This window comes from Tursiops truncatus, chromosome 7 (genome assembly GCF_011762595.2).
Source record: "Tursiops truncatus isolate mTurTru1 chromosome 7, mTurTru1.mat.Y, whole genome shotgun sequence".
Classification (NCBI taxonomy): Eukaryota; Metazoa; Chordata; class Mammalia; order Artiodactyla; family Delphinidae; genus Tursiops; species Tursiops truncatus.
Genome location: NC_047040.1, coordinates 80716584 through 80738013, shown reverse-complemented (window position 1 = coordinate 80738013; position 21430 = coordinate 80716584). Strand labels below are relative to the sequence as shown.

At 42.1% G+C, this 21430-nt stretch overlaps 1 protein-coding gene across 1 annotated transcript; it reads left to right on the top strand.

Moving 5' to 3' along the window:
• The first annotated feature begins 7057 nt into the window (after positions 1–7057).
• On the top strand, positions 7058–13761 carry LYPD6B (LY6/PLAUR domain containing 6B). Its single transcript, XM_033860203.2, has 3 exons — positions 7058–7191; positions 10238–10336; positions 13160–13761. Exons 1-3 carry the CDS (start codon positions 7077–7079, stop codon positions 13333–13335), a joined length of 390 nt encoding a protein of 129 aa, XP_033716094.1. The 5' UTR covers positions 7058–7076; the 3' UTR covers positions 13336–13761.
• The last annotated feature ends 7669 nt before the right edge of the window (positions 13762–21430 follow it).

Sequence of the window (21430 nt, the reverse complement as noted above, 5' to 3'; positions counted from 1 at the left end):
ATTTCTTCACCCAAATTACACACTTATGGGCCCTGTATTAATTCACAATTGATTTGCATAATGAAGTTATTTTAATAATAGCACTGTTTTAGACATTATCTTGTATCACAGTTGCATGTAGTGGGAAAAACTCCCATCTTTAGCACTGCAAAATGCACAGCTTTTATGTTTAGAAATGAGATACTCAGTTCTGTGAGTCTTTGATCCTGTGCTTTATGAGATTTTTTTTTAAGTTTTACTTTAAAAGAGTATAGCAGAAATCTGAAATATTATGATATTGTATTACATTTATGACTTTTTATGGCATAACTAAAGTCTTCATTAATATCCTTCCCCTAAAATCATAGATATTAGAAGTGAAAGGAACCTTGGCAGTCATTCATTCCAACTTCTCACTTGGTTGCGATAGAGAGAACTTCTGAATCTTCTTAAGAAATGAGTGCAGAGAACTCAACACAGTTTACTAGATTTGGTCCAGCTGGTGTGGAATGGAATTGGACAGTTATATCCCTTGATCTGATCTCTATTCTCCTGCTAATGTTACCTGAAAAAGCCTGGGGGGAGGGAGGGAAGGGGGAGAACATGTCTTCAACATCCTCTAAGTAAAATGTACATTACCTATGTAATTGCACTCAATCCACACAGTTTAGAAATTTTACCTACACGACTCTAAGCCTCGCTTGTCTTAGTGGCAAACGGGGACAATATTTCTTAACTCTGCGGTTGCCTGCTTACTAAATGTAGAACCAGAATTTTATCCTAGGTCTACTTGAATCAAAAGTCCATTGTTTTCCCCCTCAAAGATGACTGTAGTAACTCTTGACAGTCACAGCTCACTAGTGGTTCACGTTGACTTTTGGGCTCCAATAACATGTGACAGCACAGGGACTGTGTCTCTCTTATTCAGTGTTGTATACTAAGTGCTCAGCACAGTACCTAGTATGAGTGCATGACTTATGATCATGCTGCTTTCAAGATTTGGACAAGCAGTACTGAGAGGCTGAATCATGATTCTGTTTTTCCCTACTGAACGTTATTATGCAAGAGTAGAATCCATGGTGCTCCACGGAGATTTCTGTATTTTCAGATGAACATGATGGACGGAGCATAAGCTAAATTCTCTCTTGGATTTTGCTTCAGGCACATAGAAATGCTAAATTAAATATCTTTAAAATTAATATTTAAACTTAGCGGGGAAAAGAAACTCTTCATGTACCGGAGCAGAGAATCTGTCAGAGAAGGTAACAGCTGAGCCGCAGGAGCTGGGCTCTCAGTGCCCAGGCGAGGTTCCCCTCAAGGAAGAGAGCTGGAGCAGAGTCTCAGCTTGGATCCCGTGATGCTCTTCCCAAATTTAATGAGAACCAGAGTATCTCCATTGGCCAACCTCTCCTAATAGCCAGAAGCAAGTAGTACCACCCTTGGGATGGATGGTAAAGGTTTCCGTCAGATTTCTCCTTTTCAGAGGCGTGTTTTCATCTTTTCCACTGTTTCTGAGTAAAATTCCAGCACTCATGTTGAATTTCCTCTTTGCCTTCTCTTCTTTTTACAGGGGAGCCAGGCCTATTAGGTTTGTCATTAAAGCGTCTTACTGTGGGATAAGTGATGCTTGCAGGAAGGTGTGAATGCGAGTGTTGATAGGCATGTTGGACTTAGGAGAGCTGCTCCCCTTAAATTATGTGCTTCATTTGTTTTATTGGCAGTGCAGGTTGGCCTGGTGCTTGCTGACTCATGATTAGCAATTGTGCAGGAAGTGCCAGTATGTACCACCTCTGCTTGGCCTCTTCTGTTTCACGTCTCTTTTTGATTCCATCATTTCTTTATCATCTTTGGATGCTCTGGCAGCTCCTTACTGCCCACAGCCTTTGTCTTACTTGCTAAGAAAGGTGCTCCTTATATAGGTCACAGCTAATGATGTTGGTTCTATTCCCAGACGTACTCATTGACTATCTACCATGTGCTGAGTATGGGCCTAGGGAATATAAAAAGTAATGTAGTCCTCTTCCTACCTCAAAGGAGTTTGAGGTCAAGGATGTGTCACTTCCTCAGGCCCGCATGTTCCCCAAGAAAGCTTAAAAATGCCACAAATAGGAGGAGATGATGGCCATGGCTCAGCCCTGGGAAATAGTCATGCTTGTGGACCAAGGGCCACGTAGGTCCTTGACTCCGGGCAGTAGCAGGCCATTCTCACTTGGGGTTTCCTAAATTTACGAATCTGGCTACCTGCTGTTCCCTGTTGTATCCCTACCAATGCACCTTGCAAAAATCCCTTCCCTCTCGGCAAAGAAGCACACTGCATTCTGGAACAAAAATTAATGTACTTTCCGAAGAGAGGACTCATAAAATAAAGACCAGCACCACAGGTGAGGGGTTTCTGACAAGGTCTACTCTCTGGGAAAGATGGATGATGGTAATGCGCTGTGTCTGGGGAGGAACGTTTTGAGGTACCCTTGAGTTTGAGAAGTGTGGCCCAGATACCTAACAAACATGGCTGTGGAGCTTTCTTAGTGTCAATATAAGGAAACGTCTAAGTTACAGGAGGCCAAATCCTAACGGCCATATTCTGAGTCAGCAAGCAGCTGTTCTTATTAACCATTATGTAGGTCTCAGATTCCTTTGAGAGACTCAACCCAGGGGGAAAATGCGTATGGACACAATTTTGCAAATAACCTTAAGAAGCTCACAGGTCCCCTCTCCCCCATAGGAAGAGCTCTGCTCTATGTGATGGTCCTAGAGAAAGTACCAGAATGGTTTAGTCTAGCTTGTATTAAAGATTTTTTTTCCTTCTGGGGCAGAATACAAGCTCTGCTATAACCTTGTTCTGCTAGAAAGATCGCAACAAGAGCCTACTCAGCAAAGTTTCAGCAGATAATTTTTAGTTCAGAGTCTCCGTGAAATGATTCCAGATGTAAAACAATTTTCAGATACTATAGTCATTTGCTTTTTCATTATCCTAATGTCTTTTCGTTGTGAAAAAATAAAGCAGTCACGTTAACACAAACCTATATACTGAAAGACAGAGATAAATATAGGTGCTTGGGAGAAAAGCAGTATGTAGTGATAGATTATAAAGCATGCTCTGGAAAATGTGACATACTGTTATTTAGTGCTTTCTTCATTTGACAGGTAAAACCTTTGCAGTTTTGGAGGATTTTGATAGAATAAGGCTATGCTGTTTTAACTAAAAATGGAAATGAAAATACATCTAGTCTATATGGAAGCAATATTCTTGTGGTGTGTTTTTCACTATTTCCATCTTCTGTGCCAGAACAAGCTGTGCGGACATGTTTTGAGGGGATGCTATGTTTCAGGCCATGCAAGGATCTTGGCATGTACTGCCCCTGAACCCCCCTGTCCTGTTATATAATAGTAATGAGACCATCCTCCCTGCAGTGCTCTTTCCAGGAAAGGAGAAACCAAAACACAAGTCTAATTCTTGGGTTTGTTGTTCATTCAGTCGTTTTTTAAGTCTTCTGTCATCCATTCAGAAGAACCTTTGTGGTGTATCTGAGCTCTGTATTCCTCCTGGAAGAAAGGAATGCACTGTTACTTGCCTTCCTTTCTTCCACGAGCTAGAAATAAGGCTAGGTGTTTGGGACCAATTACTACTCTCCAAAGCTTTCTTGAGAGTATTTTTCAAAACTAGATAATGTAAATTCGAACAGTTTCTTGACTTTGCAGGACCTGAAATCCTTGCCACGGCTTGCTAAGTGCGTGTGTGGCCTGACCCCACTGGCTTGGCTTTGTCTCTTTCCCCCTTTCTCATGCTCTCATCACGCTGGCTGCTTTCTGAGTTCCCCCGACGAGGCACACTTCTTCCCAACTGAGGACCTTGGTTTCTTTTCCTTTGATTCTTTGCTCGGACGCTTTATTCTCAACATTTAATTCACCTGTGCGCATGTCACCTACTCAGATGTACTGGGCCCCCCATATATATAAAGCAGGTCCTGCTATTCACTAACATATCACCTTATTTTTCCTCCACAGAGTTTATGACGATCAGAAAGTATGGTCTTTTCCATATTTACTGGCTGTCTTCTCCCTCTAAAATGCAGATTGCTTGAGAGCAAAGACCTTGTTGGGGATCTAGTGGTAAAAACATCTGTTATGTACGAGGTGTCAGTAATGGTGTGTTGAATGAATGAATGGGCTTTTGTCTCACTGAGATTATGTGAGGAAAATCAGGCGTTCTGAATTGTGATCCCAAAGTATTTGGGGATTTGTTCATCATGATAAATGCTTACATAAGAATTAGCAAAATGCCAAGCACAGAGCAAATTAGTTCAAGTGCTTTATATGTATTAACTAATTTAATTCCTATAACCCTATGAGGTAGATATTATTATTACTCCCATTTTATAGATGCAAAAATTGTGACACAGGGAAGTTAAGGAACTTGCACGAAGCTACACAGATTGTAGGTCTGAAGGCAGGTACATGAGCCAATGAATGCGCTTTACCACCGAACAGAGAGTGCTTGATAAATACAGCTTTGACCTTGTGCCCAGCACTGGCTGAGTGCTTTGTATGCATGGTGTCACTCAGTCCTCAGCTCCACACTATGAAATAGGGACTGTCATTATGCCTGTTCTGCAGATGGGGAAGCTGAGGTTTGGAAAGCTTAAGCAACTTGTCTCAATTTCCATAGTCGCTTAGTGATGCAAAAGGGACTTGAATGTAGATAATATGAATGCTGTGATCTCAGGCATCCTCTCCACGTTACAAGAGCACTTGTGGGTGGCTCTTGGAACACAGTCATTTTCAGGCTTGTGAGAGAGGGATTAGTCTCCCTCATTCAAAAGGTCTCCACTGGTGTCAAGAAGGGGTATCAATTACTTGGCTACAGATTCATAACGAATACGGAACAGTCCAACTCAGAGAAATGAATAGGGAAGCAGAATTTGTGTCAGTATAACCACTGGTCTGTAAGGAATAATAGAGTTGGTTAAATGATAATTTCTTCAGAAAGAGCATAACAGTAGGATTTAGAAACTTGATAACTGTGAAAGGTCAATTTTCGTTTCTAAAATGAACAAGGACAGAATTAGAAATATATTGGTGTATCACTAGGTCCGATTCTGTACTGAGCTGAAACGCAGTGTACCAAGTTTAGCACTATTGTTTTGTGAAACTTACCAGGCTTTTCACCCTGAGTCCTTCCTTAGGGACTCAGTTCTCTTAGTAGCAAAACCATCTGTAGGGATGATATGATGTCGTGGGTACATTCTGTCTGATTTTCAGCTCATTCTCTATAGGTAGGCATTATTAACCACCCATACGAAACCAGTATACTCACAACACAAGAGGGGGGGCATAAAATCCCTAGAACTTATGCATTCTTACCCTGGCTTCAAAGAAAGTATCCATGTGAAGGATTATGGTTGCATTTGTGGACATCAAACTTTTTTTCTTTGGAAGACTCCCTAAACCCACTGAGACCTATTGATTCAGCAAGAAGAAAACAGGTTCAGCATGCATATATATATGTATATGTATGTATATATATATATATATATATATATATATATAAAACAATTTACATATTTATTTTTGGCCACGCCTAGTTCCCCAACCAGGGATCAAACCCATGCCCCCTGCAGTGGAAGCATGGAATCGACCGCCAGGGGAGTCCCTAGCCAATATATATATATATTTTTTTGTGGTACGTGGGCCCCCCCACTGCCGTGGCCCCTCCCGCCGTGGAGCACAGGCTCCGGATGCGCAGGCCCAGCGGCCATGGCTCACGGGCCCAGCCGCCCCGCAGTATGCGGGACCCTCCCGGACTAGGGCACGAACCCACGCCCCCCGCATCGGCAGGCGGACTCCCAACCACTGCGCCACCAGGGAAGCCCCTAGCCAATATTTTTGAACCCTAAGATAGCATTTTCACAGAACTTGTATTACAGGTGCTCTTATGCAAGCAGTTCTATGTGATCCTACCTGAGCCTCTAACTTGATGCTCACAATTACCCAAATGTGTGGGCAGGGCAGGTGTTATTAAGCCACTTTACAGATGAAGAAATTGAGGTTAATAGAGTTCAAAGAGCTTGCCCAAGGTCAGGCCACTAATAAATAGCAGAGCGAGCACCTGAACCAAAGTCTTTGGACTCCAAGTTACTTACTTTTTCTACTGGCCCACACCTGCCCCTTCTCAAAGAGAACCTGCTGGTGGTGATGTTCAGGTTCCGAGCATGTCTCCTGATTTCCTTACTAGCAGGTCTGCTGCTAGAGGGTGGAACCTGTGGGGCTTAAGATGGAACACCTTACTCAGTGCTGTGTGCACATCTGTTGTTTCACTGGGTTTTGGCCCTGCTGTCTTTAAGTGGCTGAAAGTGATGAACAGTATCTGTGGGCCAGGACTAACGTTATATGTATGGTTTTCAAACAACTGTTATTCTGTTTCCTTGAGAACCACCTGGCTGCTTCTCCTTGCTCCCGAAGTGACGGAAACAGGTGGGGACGGCATTTCATGGTTACCCTTATTTCTCTTCTCAGCGTCTGTGTGTTCTGGGATCCAGCAGAGACTTTGTTTCTCAAACTGGTGGCCCTTTTACTCAGTGTCCTTCCTACTGCTCCAACTTTTATTGTTTCTTCCAAGTTTTGAAAGAGTTGCAAAATTCATCAACCATAGGTATTTAACTCAGGGGATGGAATTTCAGACAGGTGGTTCTGTAACTTCAGCTGAGCATGCCTCTGAACCGACCTGTGGTTGTTCAAAGATCAGGTGGTTCAGCACGAAGTAAACCAGCCCACTGAGGCAGCAGTGGAAGGGGGCGCAGCCAGGCCAGGACTGCTGCTTGATCTCCAGGAACCCAGGCCACTGGGCCTCCTGCAGAGTGCAGAGGCCTGCCCAGTAAAAGGCAGCAACTGCTCAACTTTCATCTGATGGGGAAGAATGCAGTTTACTCACAGGTGCTGGCCCTACAGAACAAGTAGATTGTTGAATATATTTGAATAATCAAGCTTTCTAAACAGAAGCAAAATGTACTCCTAGTGATGTATAAAATGCAAATAAACTCAACCAGTCTCTTTTCGCTGCAGGTGTATGAGTTTTGGACTTTTCCACACCCAGGGTCAGAATGCCGCTCCTCTGTCATGCCCTCACTGTAGCTGTGGTCCAGACCTTTATCTTCTCAGAAAACCGGGCATTTGCCAAGAACATCAACTTCTATAACGTGCGGCCTCCTCTTGACCGTAAGTAGTGGTTGTCACCATCACTGGTGATGGGGGGGGGGTCAGAGTAACTGTTTGAAGTCCCTGTTTCCCTATAGTAACTTTGCCTTTTCCGGAACGTTTGGTTTATACCCAGCGTAAATCAGAAAGTCTTCACTACTTCCATGAGTAAGGGTAACACATGGTGACAGAAATTTTCTCAATTTCTTTAAAATGGTTTGGCTTCCTGCTGAAGTCTCAAAAGGGTTCTTGTTTAAAATAATCTTCTGAACACTGTCCATAAGAATGGCTCAGCAGGAGAAATTCAGTGTTCTTTGTTGATCTCTTCCTTGGAGAAGGATATTGACTATAGGAAGCTTCTGCATAAATTATATATACTTTCAAATGGCCATTAACAATTTTGAAAACAGATTAGCATGTTTGAAATTTGGAGGGGAGTACTATTTAGATTTTCATTAATATTACGCACAGTCACTATATATACATATATAAAAAATATATATATTTAGTAATTCCAAGAATCTATTCTAAGGTCATTAGCCATTTGAAGAGGAAAATGCATTTAAAAAGACTTTTAATGAAGCATGAACATATATATAATCTCACCTCCTTTCTCTCCAGACAAGTAAAACTTCTCTGATATACTTTACAGAGAATTTGTTATAGATGAAAATTGTTTCGTGGCAATGTGAATGCCAGTGGTTCCCACATCTGTAAGAGTATCAGAATCGCAATAAAAGCGTTTAAAGCTACATATTCCTGGGTCCCTTCTCCCGAGATTCAGTAGTCAGGAGGGTGGTATGCAGAATATTTTTTTTCCCTTTTCCCCCTCTTCTTTTTAGAAAAGTTCTCCTGATGCTGTTGATACACAGCCAGGTTTGGGAACCAGTGTCTTTATACTCCTAAAGGAGGAGTACTCATACTCCGTACTCCTATATGATTACCATTCTGCGTTTTGTGTTTTGTTTTTAAGGACATTCAGTCATTAGTAGGTGTATGTGTACGCACGTATATACTACACAACCATATACATATGAATCATAGCCCACACACATCTTGAACTATCATTTATTACAAATTTCTAAATTGATAGTGATCATATACTGATAGCTTAATGGCATAGCATAGACACTTTTCATAAAATCTACATTACTGACAAATTTGTAACCTTTTATAAGAAAAAATTATTAAAGAGAAAAAAGTAATATTTGATTACTATAGAAAATTCCAAAGAGACAGGAAATGTGTAGAAGAAAACAAAATTTATTCATAATCCCAAGATTCAGAGTGAGCTCTTCTTTCCATTTTTGAATACAGCTGACCCTTGAATGACGTGGGTTTGAACTGCCTGGGTCCACTTACATGTGGATTTTTTCCCCATTGTCCATACTCTAGTACTACATGGTCTGCAGAGGACCATATGCAGGGCCGACTATAAATTACATGAGGATTTTCAACTGCATGGCAGGTTGGCGCCCCTGACCTCCACGTTGTTCAAGGGTCAACTGTGTTTCCTTCTACTGTTCTTACGCTATATGTGTATTTAACTTCGTGACAGAGATCACACAAATTTAATTTTGCAGTAGCTTTTATTTGTTTACATTGTGTTTTGAATATTTTTCCATGACTTTGAAAGTATTTTAATGTCTTACATTGAAAATGTTTTTACTCACATAGCTGGCTATGTGAGTAAACTATTTCCCCAAGCTTTATACTGGCCCCCCACGAGTGCACGCACACACACTCTCACAAGCAAGCTAAATGTTAACGCTTCATTGAAAATCTTTTTAAATGAAGTTTCCTCTTCAGTTGGCGAATGACCTTAGAATAGTTGCTTAGAATTACTAAATCAAAAAGGTTGTGCCAGTTTATACATTAACTATTTACCTACCAGCATTGAGTTTTAGTATTTTTTAAACTGTGCTGAATTAATAGGTGAAAATGGATTTCATTATTTATTTACTTACCTAATTCACTTTTATGCATAGGCAAAACTGAAATGTATTGCAAGAACTACTTTCATGTCCTCTGAACTTCAGCTTTTGATATTTTGCTCTTGTTTTGTGCACTGCTTTCTAATTATCATCCCAACTTAGGGATGGTTTGGGTTACCTTGATCTGTGTCTGTTTCATTCTCCAAAAATAGGAGAACTGAAAGTTTCATACAGGGCTTTATACTCTGGCCTATAGAGAAATGTCAAATTTATTGTACTTTTGACTTCTCGCCCAACAAAATAACAAGATACAAGGCAGGAAAAAGAAAGCATAAAGAAAAAAAAGAACATACTAGTTGTTCTCAATCCAGACTGCTGGCGGCTCATAATTCCTCCTTTCAGTAACACTCTTGCCTGAGCACAAGGGCCTGAGAATTACTATCATCCTTCTATTAAATGTTACATTCCTGAAAGAGGTCTAATGTTGGGATAACTGACATATATCAAATGAGATTACTTGTTTGAAGTTAAGTGTAGCTGTAATGCAAGTACATATGGATGGAAACCAACCTGGTTTTTGATGTGCCAGGGACTCTACTAGATATTTTTCTTGCAACCTGCTGTTTAATCTTTATCTCTGCAAGTCATGGGGATCTTCACTGTCACTATTATTGTAAATATTATTATTTCTTAGAGGTTAAAAAATCATACAACTAATTAGTGAGAAGCACAGAATTCAAGCTTAGGTTAATGTGACTCCAGTTCTTTTCAGGGCCGATACTATATCAAAGTATTGGTCCCAATATTGCCACCGTCTTTGCCTGTCCACTCAACCCTCACTTATCCCCAAGTTATAAATTATAATAGAACAATACCATGGATATTTAAAAGTGGCTCATAGAATCATTTGCATTACTCTGCAGTAGATATTCATAGATGAAATATTCAAAGAAAAGGGAATAAAGAAAATTCCCCAAAGTGTGGCAGTTAAGCCCAGCTCCATAGAAACAGAAATTGTAAGGATAATGACTTGTAACTTTCATTTGATCTAGTGAAAGTTGCTAACTTTATGCCATATTTGATGTTTGAAAAAAATTTTTAACCATACTGTTTCCATTTTTTTTTTTTTAAAGCGACACCATTTCCAAACAGCTTCAAGTGTTTTACCTGTGAAAATGCAGGGGATAATTATAACTGCAATCGATGGGCAGAAGACAAATGGTGCCCACAAAGTAAGTGTGCTGAGTTTGGAGCTCTTTGGTGATCAGACCTCATTTAGCTCTCTCTTAACTGGCCCTGAGCAGAGGCATCTTATGTGATGAGATTAGCAAACCAGCAGGCCGATGATGTTCTATAGAAATCAGAGACTTTTTGACGAGACTATCCAGACATCAGACTACTCTGAGAGTACATGGAAACTGATGCATAGCCTCAATTTGTAGTTGTATGGGCTTTGAGGAAGAATTTCTTAATATTTACCAGGGAGAACAAATAGACCACAGTGTTGACTAGGGCATTCTAAGAATGTCAGAAATGCTTGATGATACTGCTAGAAAAGTCCTACTTACTGGCTAAAGCAAAGGAAGGTTTTTGTACTCTTGAGATACACTGATGCTTGAGAAACTCATTCATTTATTCAACGAACATTTGAGCATCTTTTTAGTTTGTTTAGTTCCCTGGTAGATCCCCAGTGCCTAGACCATATTAGGTGCTCTGTAAATATTGACAGAATGAAGGGATGCCTTTGACTAGGTAGTTGGGAAATCTTCTCTGAGGAATATACATTTGAACTGAGAACAAAATGACCAAAACAAGTCAGCTGCGTGGACATCTGCAGGAAGAGCATGCCAGGAAGAGCGAACAGCAGGTGCAAAGGCAAGATTTGGCTTCCTCTGTGAACAGGAAGAAGGTTGGCTGGTGAGGTGTAGTAGGAGATGGAGAAAGGATCTGATCGAGATTTAAGGACTGGGATGTGCAGCATCTTATTCTGATAAGAAGTTTGGATTTCATTGTAAATGTGACGGGAAGGGAGTAGGGTGTTTAAGCCGTGGAGTACAAGATGCTAGGTGTGTTCTAAAATATTTCTCTGGCTGCTGAGTGCAGAATGGATGGCTGGGCACAAGAGAAGAAGGGGACACCAAATGGGGTCTTTCATTGTTTTGGGGCAGGAGAAGATGATGACTTGGGCTAAACTTGGAGGTAAAGCAGACAGGATGTGCTGATGGATGAGCTGTAATTGAAAAACTCTACTTAGAATAAGGAGATCAGGCTATTTGGATTACAGGATGCACTGTTTTTTTAGGTTTTCAGATGTAAAAAGCCAACAAAAACAAAACTCTTCCAGCCTTAGAGATTACCAGTTTGGGTCTACTATTACCTTGAATCTTTTGGAAATTTCTGTATCACATTATGGCAGTGGAATAGCCTTACCTCTTCCAGATGATGCCAAACTGTGGAACCAAGAAATAGTATATACACTGGAGACCTCTCCTGGGCCTGAGAATCTCACGCTGTAAATTAGCACAGATGGCTGTGACAGTTACATGGACAGTATTTTTCATTATTTCTTTCCAAGAATAATTATCAGAATATTTTTCTCTTGCGGTTATTTGACAGTTCTGCAGAGTGGTTGACTGAACTGTGCTTGTGAGCGCATGTATGCTTTGGGGGATTTGTTCCTACATTTTTCACAGACATTAATTTCAATGTTTCTGAGGCTGGCAGATGCCTCTCTTTAACTAGCTTGTGTCAGAGGGTGGGTATCATTCTTTAACCATTTGCTTTAAGTTCTCCCAAGAACTGGATGGGAAGGGTTCGGAACAGTGGTCGATTGGGGCATTGATGTCCAGCCTCTTAATGGACACTGTCTGGCACTTTTCTTATCCTCATCTTTATGGCTGGCATTATTCTTTTGGATTTTACCAAATGCTGTTCCTACTAGGTCTGTGCACGTTCCAATTTGTCTCTCATTAATCGAAGCCACTTTTAATGGGAACATGCATGGAAATTTCTGGGTTTTAGAATTTCATCTCTGTTGAAACATGGGAGCAAAAGGGGGATGCTGCAGCTTTTCGCCAACAAGAAAATGTCAGGGAAAGCCTGACTCATAGAGAGATGGACTCGGAATGCCCCCCGCATTCCAGTGTGCGTAACAGTACATTCTTGATTGCACACCAGCCAAGCCCCAAAAATACTCACCATCTGGAATTCTGAGGCTGTAATTGCTCACTTTTCACCTTGTCATTATTGAGGGGGGTGATAGTCAACCATTTCTTGGGGCGCACAGGCCTGTGGCTATTCTTTGTCATCTCAGGTTTCCTTTTCACTTTATAGCTCTGCTTCTGCGGTCTGCCAGGGTTGTTAAAAGAGGTTCTCTAGGTAACAGGATATGACAAGAATGACATTTCTTATTTTATTTACCCCGGCGTTTAACTCTGACTTTGTAGGGCTGCTTTAGCATGTGTGACGGTCTCTAGGAACACAGGCAGCTACCAGTTCTCAATTCTTCTTTGTCTGGAGTACAAATGAGAATGCCTTCCAGAACATGTAGTGGTTCCCTGTCCTTCAGAGTCCCAGTCAGCTGCTCTTGTAGAGCGCTCTGCTCACGCCCAGTTCAACGCTGCGTGTACTAAGAGGCACGATAGTGTGCTGGGGAAGAGCACAAACCCTGGAAAACTGCCTACGTCAGCGTCTTACCTTCCACTTGACACTTTCTTAGGAAATGAGCAGACCTATTTTTTTGGAGTTATACTCCTTTATTGGAGTATAATTGCTTCACAGTAGTTTATGCATACATGTCCCCATATCCCCTACTTCTTGGACCTATGGTTTTGATGAAAAGCTTGTCCAATTTTTTCTCAGCTTTACCTGGCACCAAAGAATAAGTGCCCATTTATATTCATTTTAAAAATAGACATGTGCTTCAGATGCTAATGCCTGTTCAGCAATACCGCCTAGAAATGTAAGGATCATCCTGAATTTAGTCATTTCTGAAGTGACTGTTGAAAGGTTGCTTTTTACATTGCAAAAAAAATAAGTTGCTTTTTTCTGCCTAGATACACGGTACTGTTTGACAGTACATCACTTTACCAGTCATGGAAGGAGTACCTCCATCACCAAAAAGTGTGCCTCCACAAGTGAATGTCATTTTGTTGGCTGCCACCACAGCCGAGATTCTGAACACACGGTAAGGAGCATATGTGTGTGTAGTTATCGTCCTGTGGTTTCTTGATGGTGACGGCTGGTTGTATATAGAGAGGCAGGAAGGATAGATAATGTCAAACATACGTATACTTTGAGAGACTCCCTTACACTGATACAATGGAGATGAAAGAAGAAGCCTTTCTGTCCATCAAACAATAATATTACTAAAAACAAATGATAATTCTCAGATTCCAGAGCTAGACCCCAGGGTCTAGACCTTGGACTTTGGGTGAATTGTCTGAAGTCAACACTGGAAGCCCCAAAAGCAAACAATCCATGCACGAGAGGATGACCAACACTACACAGCCCAGCTTACATATTTTGTTTATGGCTAGAATCACCAAGAGCACTGCACCGAGAAGGTGGAAACAGACGAGGAGGTGAGAATATGAGAGGTTAACCCCAGCTTATTAAAATGAGCGATAGAGGGCTTCCCTGGTGGCGCAGCGGTTGGGGGTCCGGGAAGATCCCACATGCCGCAGAGCGGCTGGGCCCGTGAGCCATGGCCACTGGGCCTGCGCATCCGGAGCCTGTGCTCCGCAACGGGAGAGGCCACAACAGTGAGAGGCCCGCGTACCACAAAAAAAAAAAAAAATGAGCGATAGATTCATCTAAAATGTATCTATCTCTTCAGTTTTCTCATTCTACCATTCTAAATGAGCATTTTACTCTTTTACATGCCTGGAATCCTGAAATGGTTGAGAAAAAATTACTTGAAAGTATGTTAATTTCATGAGCTCTTCAAATTCAATTTAGCCTATACATAAAGAAAATGGTCCTGACACCAGTGGCTTTCTAAAAAAATTTAGTTTGGTATGGTTGATTTAAAGTGTTGTGTTAATTTCTGCCGTACACCAAAATGACTCAGTTATATATTCTTTTTCATATTCTTTTCCATTACGGTTTATCACAGGATATTGAATATAGTTCCCTGTGCTATGCAGTAGGACCTTGTTGGTTATCCATCCTATATATAACAGTTTGCATCTGCTGACCCCAAACTCCCAATCCTTCCCTCCCCGCCTTGGCAACCACAAGTTGTTTCTCTACGTCTGTGAGTCTGTTTCATAGATAAGTTCAGTTGCTGACACCATTGGCTTTTAGCTCCAGCTACAAAGGAGAATCTGCTGGTTAGCTTTTGTGGGCTTTGGTGTGGGGTGGGCATCCCAGACCAATTGAAGCAACTTGAAGTGAGATCCTGGGCCTCAGGAATTTTTGTTTTTTGAAGTTCCCCAAGGTGATTGTGATGTGCAGCCAGGATTGAGAACCACTGAGGTAGATACTTTATCTTACCTGGCCATCCTGGAAGCCATGTGATATAGATACTTTATCCTGAAAGCCTCTGTGAATGTCCAGGTTTATCAGGTTGAGGCGTTGTATCCGATATCATGACAGGGAGTGCTTCCCTTGAGAACACCTTGTGCCGTGAGGGAGCATGCCACTGTAAAGATAGGAATCAGTGTTAGTACAGACAACAAGAGTGATAATTATCCCCTAACAAGTAGTACTGAGAAAGAAAATCAATGACCAATCCAAAAGGTTCCTAGCTTTTATTTTTGTTTCAGTGTTTCTGCTTACAAACCTTCAGAACAGTTGTTGACTCAGTTAAGCAGTCTTATTCAGTTTGCCTTTCTCTTGCTTATGCTTGGGTTGGTGCAGGTATCACACTTGAAAAGACTCTCAAGATGGTTTTTACTTTGAGGTAAGTGGGGGGAAGGGTGCCCAAGGGCCTGGATGACTCACAGACTAAAAGCCAACTCAATTCTGTCCTCAGAGAGGTCTTTAACCTCCTAAATGTTTGCACTTCAGTTACTGTCTCACTGCAACCACTTAAGAGACCCCAAGCCAGAACTGCCCAGCCAGGCCCTTCCTCAATTCCCACCTCAAAGAAACGTTTCCACTTAGAAAAATTACAGTATGGAAACTTGGAGAAAAGATGGCATAGTAGAAGGACATGAGCTTATCTTCCCTTACGAAACACCAAAATCACAGATGACCGCTGAACAACCATTGATAAGAAAAACGCTGAAACCTACCAAAAAAGATATCCTACATCCAAAGACAAAGAGCCACAAGGAGATGGTGGAAGGGGTGCAACTGTGATTAAAATCAAATCCCATACCAGCCCAGTGGGCAACCCACGAACTGGAAAATAGTTCTGTCACAGAAGTTCACCCTTCTGAGCCCCACATCAAGCTCCCCAGCCTGGGGGTCTGGCAATGGGAGGAGGAGCCCCCAGAGAATCTGGCTTTGAGGCCACTGGGGTTTGTCACAGGAGCTCCACAGGACTGGAGGAAACAAACTCCACTCTTAGAGGGCACACACAGGGTCTTGTGTGACTAGGACCCAGGGAGAAAAGCAGGGACCTCTTAAGAGTCTGGGCCAGACCTACCTGCTGGTATTGGAGGGTCTCCTGTGAAGGCGGGGTGTGGCTCACTGCAGGGACAAAGACACTGGCAGTGGTAGTTCTGGGAAGTTCTCATTGGCATGAGCCCTCTGGGAGCCCGCCATTTTCTCACCAAGACCTGGCCCCACCCAACAGCCTGTAGGCTCCTGTGCTGGGACACCTTGTTTGCTGGCCAAACAATGGAGTGGGAACACAGCCCCACCCATCAACAGACAGGCTGCTTAAAGTCTTCCTGAGCACACAGCTACCAGCTAAATATACCTCCTGACATGGCCCTGCCCACCAGAGGGACATGACCCAGCTCCACCCACCAGTGGGCAGGAACCAGTCCCTCCCACCAAAAAGCCTGCTTAAGCCCCTGGACCAACCTCCTTTGATATACACAGATCAATCGGTGTGGTACACCACATCAACAAATTGAAGAATAAAAATCATATGGTCATCTCAATAGATGCAGAAAAAGCTTTTGACAAAATTCACCATCCATTTATGATAAAACCTCTCCAGAAAGTGGGCATAGAGGGAACCAATCTAATCAAGGCCATAAACTGAAAGCATTTTCTCTAAGATCAGGAACAAGACAAGGATGTCTACTCTCACCACTATTATTCAACATAGTTTTGGAAGTCCTAGCCATGGCAATCAGAGAAGAAAAAGAAATAAAAGGAATCCAAATTGAAAAAGAAGTAAAACTGTTACTGTTTGCAGATGACATGATACTATAAATAGAGAACCCTAAAGATGCTACCAGAAAACAACCAGAGCTCATCAATGAATTTGGTAAAGTCGTAGGATACAGAAATCTCTTGCATTCCTATATGCTAACAATGAAAGATCAGAAAGAGAAATCAAAGAAATAATCCCAATTACCACTGCATCAAAAAGAACAAAATATCTAGGAATAACCTACCTAAGGAGACAAAAGACCTGTAGTCAGAAAACTATGATGCTGATGAAAGAAATGAAAGGTGACACAGACAAATGGAGAGATATACCATGTTCTTGAAATGGAAGAATCAATGTTGTCAAAATGACTATACTACCCAAAGCAATCTACAGATTCAGTGCAATCCCTATCAAATTACCAGTGGCATTTTTCAGAGAACCAAAACAAAAAGTTTTAAAAATTTATATGGAGAAACAAAAGACCCCAAATAGCCAAAGCAATCCTGAGAAAGAAAAACTGAGTTGGAGGAATCAGGCTCCCTGATACTTCAGACTGTAACCAAAGAGCTCAGGTCAACCACAAACAGTATGGTACTAGCACAAAAACAGAATAATAGATCCATGGAACAGGATAGAAAGCCCAGTAGAAAACATAAGAATAGAAAACCCGAACCCCACAGCCTATGGTGTGTGCAATTAATCTAAGACAAAGCAAAGGCGACTATACAGTGGTCGAAGAAAAGAAAGGAGCCTCTTCAAATAAATGGTGCTGGTAAAATTCCCGCTGGACGTGCGTGCTTGTATAGCCGTTGTCCCTGGCGGAGTCTATGCTCTGTATGGCCTTTTGCTGCTAGCATGAAAACAATAAAGAGAAGAAATGAAATTGGATATCACTGTCCTTGCAGTGCAACGACCATACAACAAAAATCAACTCAAAATGGATTAAGACCTAAATGTAAGAGGCCTGATACTCTAAACTCTTAGAGGAAACATAGGGCAGAACACTACTATGGGCCTAGTTCTTTTTGTGTGATCCGTCTCCTAGAATAATGGAATAAACAAGCAACAAAACAAAAAGGACCTAATAAACTCAAGAGCTTTTGCAACAGCAAAGGAAACCATAAAACAAAACGAAAAGACAACCCACAGAATGGGAGAAAATATTTCAAATGAAGCACCAACAAGGATTAATCTTCAAAATATACAAGCAGCTCATGCAGCTCATATCAAAAAAAACAACCACCATCCAAAAAGGGCAGAAGACTAAATAGAGACATTCTCCAAAGAAGACATACAGATGGGATCTTCCGGGAAGATGGCGGAAGAGTAAGACGCGGAGATCACCTTCCTCCCCACAGATACACCAGAAATACATCTACGCGTGAACAACTCCTACGGAGCACCTACTGAACGCTGGCAGAAGACCTCAGACCTCCCAAAGGCAAGGAACCCCCCACGTACCCGGTTAGGGGCAAAAGAAAAAAATAAACAGAGACAAAAGATAGGGACGGGTCCTGCACCAGCGGGAGGGAGCTGTGAAGGAGGAAAAGTGTCCACAACTAGAAGCCCCTTCGCGGGCGGAGACTGCGGGTGGCGGAGTGGGGGAGCTTCGGAGCCGCGGAGGAGAGCACAGCAACAGGGGTGTGGAGGGCAAAGCGGAGAGATTCCAGCGCAGAGGATCGGGGCAGGCGGGGCTGGGAGCTGAGGCTCCGGCTTCAGTCGGAGCGCAGGGAGAGGACTGGGGTTGGCGGCGTGAACACAGCCTGCAGGGCGTTAGTGCACCGCGGCTAGCCAGAGAGGGAGTCCAGGGAAAAGTCTGGGACCTGCCAAAGAGGCAGAGACTTTTTCTTCCCTCTTTGTTTCCTGGTGGCACGAGGAGAGGGATTAAGAACGCTGCTTGACAGACAGGGCGGAGCCTCGGCTAAAAGTGCGGAGCCCAGAGACAGACATGAGACGCTAAGAGGCCGCTGCTGCCGCCACCAAGAAGCCTGTGTGCGAACACAGGTCACTATCCACACCCCCTTCCGGGGAGCCTGTGCAGCCCGGCCGCCAGGGTCCCGGGATCCAGGGACAACTCCCCCGGGAGAATGCACGCACGCCTCAGGCTGCAACGTCACGCGGCCTCTGCCGATGACAGGCCCGCCCCACACTCCGTGACCCTCCCTACCCCCCAGCCTGAGTGAGCCAGAGCCTCCGAATCAGCGGCTCCTTTAACCCCGTCCTGTCTGAGCAAAGAACAGACGCCCTCCGGCGACCTACACGCACAAGGCGGGGCCCAATCCAAAGCTGAGCCCCTGGGAGCTGTGAGAAACAAAGAAGAGAAAGGGAAATCTCTCCCAGCAGCCTCAGAAGCAGCGGATTAAAGCTCCACAATCAACTTGATTTACCCTGCATCTGTGGAATACATGAATAGACAACGAATCATCCCAAATTAAGGAGCCGTGTGGATGAAAGGCTCTTGGTGCTGCAGCCAGGAGTCAGTGCTGTGCCTCTGAGGTGGGAGAGCCAACTTCAGGACACTGGTCCACAAGAGGCCTCCCAGCTGCACATAATATCAAACAGCAAAATCTCCAGAGATCTCCATCTCAACTCACGCCAGCACCCAGCTTCACTCAACGACCAGCAAGCTACAGTGCTGGACATCCTATGCCAAACAACTAGCAAGACAGGAACACAACCCCACCCATTAGTAGAGAGGCTGCCTAAAATCATAATAAGTCCACAGACACCCCAAAACACACCACCAGACGTGGACCTGCCCACCAGAAAGACAAGATCCAGCCTCATCCACCAGAACACAGGCACTAGTACCCTCCACCAGGAAGCCTACACAACCCACTGAACCAACCTTAGCCACTGGGGACAGACACAAAAACAACAGGAACTACAAACCTGCAGCCTGCAAAAAGGAGAACCCAAACACAGTAAGATAAGCAAAATGAAAAGACAGAAAAACACACAGCAGATGAAGGAGCAAGATAAAAACCCACCAGACCTAACAAATGAGAGGAAATAGGCAGTCTACCTGAAAAAGAATTCAGAATAATGATAGTAAGATCCCAAATCTTGGATATAGAATAGACAAAATGCAAGAATCAGTTTAACAAGGACCTAGAAGAACTAAAGATGAAACAAACAATGATGAACAACACAATAAATGAAATGAAAAATACTCTAGATGGGATCAATAGCAGAATAACTGAGGCAGAAGAACGGATAAGTGACCTGAAGATAAAATAGTGGAAATAACTACTGCAGAGCAGAATAAAGAAAAAGAATGAAAAGAACTGAGGACAGTCTCAGAGACCTCTGGGACAACATTAAACGCACCAACATTCGAATTATAGGGTTCCAGAAGAAGAAGAGAAAAAGAAAGGGACTGAGAAAATATTTGAAGAGATTATAGTTGAAAACTTCCCTAATATGGGAAAGGAAATAGTTAATCAAGTCCAGGAAGCACAGAGAGTCCCATACAGGATAAATCCAAGGAGAAATACCAAGACACATATTAATCAAATTGTCAAAAATTAAATACAAAGAAAACATATTAAAGCAGCAAGGGAAAAACAACAAATAACACACAAGGGAATCCCCATAAGGTTAACAGCTGATCTTTCAGCAGAAACTCTGCAAGCCAGAAGGGAGTGGCAGGACATATTGAAAGTGTTGAAGGAGAAAAACCTGCACCAAGATTACTTACTCTAAAGCAAGGATCTCATTCAGATTTGATGGAGAAATTAAAACCTTTACAGACAAGCAAAAGCTGAGAGAGTTCAGCACCACCAAACCAGCTCTACAACAACTGCTAAAGGAACTTCTCTAGGCAAGAAACACAAAAGAAGGAAAAGACCTACAATAACGAACCCAAAACAATTAAGAAAATGGGAATGGGAACACACATCTCGATAATTACCTTAAATGTAAATGGACTAAATGCTCCACCAAAAGACACAGATTGGCTGAATGGATACAAAAACAAGACCCATATATTTGCTGTCTACAAGAGACCCACTTCAGACCTAGAGACACATACAGACTGAAAGTAAGGGGATGGAAAAAGGTATTCCATGCAAATGGAAACCAAAAGAAAGCTGGAGTAGCAATTCTCATATCAGACAAAATTAGACTATAAATACAAGACTATTTAGAAGAGACAAAGAAGGGGCACTACATAATGAATTAAGGGATCAATTTCAAAAACAACAGAATAGAATACCATTTTTCTCAAGTGCTCAGGGAACATTCTCCGGCTAAGTCATATCTTGGGTCACAAATCAAGCCTTGTAAAAAATTTAAGAAAATTGAAATTGTATCAAGTTATCTTTTCCGACCACAACGCTATGAGACTAGATATCAATTACAGGAAAAGATCTGTAAAAAATACAAACACATGGAGGCTAAACAATACACTACTTAATAACAAAGTGATCACTGAAGAAATCAAAGAGGGATCAAAAAATACCTAGAAACAAATGACAATGGAGAACACAACGACTCAAAAATCTATGGGATGCAGCAAAAGCAGTTCTAAGAGGGAAGTTTATAGCAATACAATCCTACCTTAAGAAACAGGAAACATCTCGAATAAACAACCTAACCTTGCACCTAAAGCAATTAGAGAAAGAAGAACAAAAAAACCCCAAAGTTAGCAGAAGGAAAGAAATCATAAAAATCAGATCAGAAATAAATGAAAAAGAAATGAAGGAAACGATAGCAAAGATCAATAAAACTAAAAGCTGGTTCTTTGAAAGGATAAACAAAATTGATAAACCATTAGCCAGACTCATCAAGAAAAAAGGGAGAAGACTCAAATCAATAGAATTAGAAATGAAAAAGGAGAAGTAACAACTGACACTGCAGAAATACAAAAGATCATGAAGATTACTACAAGCAACTCTATGCCAATAAAATGGACAACCTGGAAGAAATGGACAAATTCTTAGAAAGGCACAACCTGCCAAGACTGAACCAGGAAGAAATAGAAAATATGAACAGACCAATCACAAGCACTGAAATTGAAACTGTGATTAAAAATCTTCCAACAAACAAA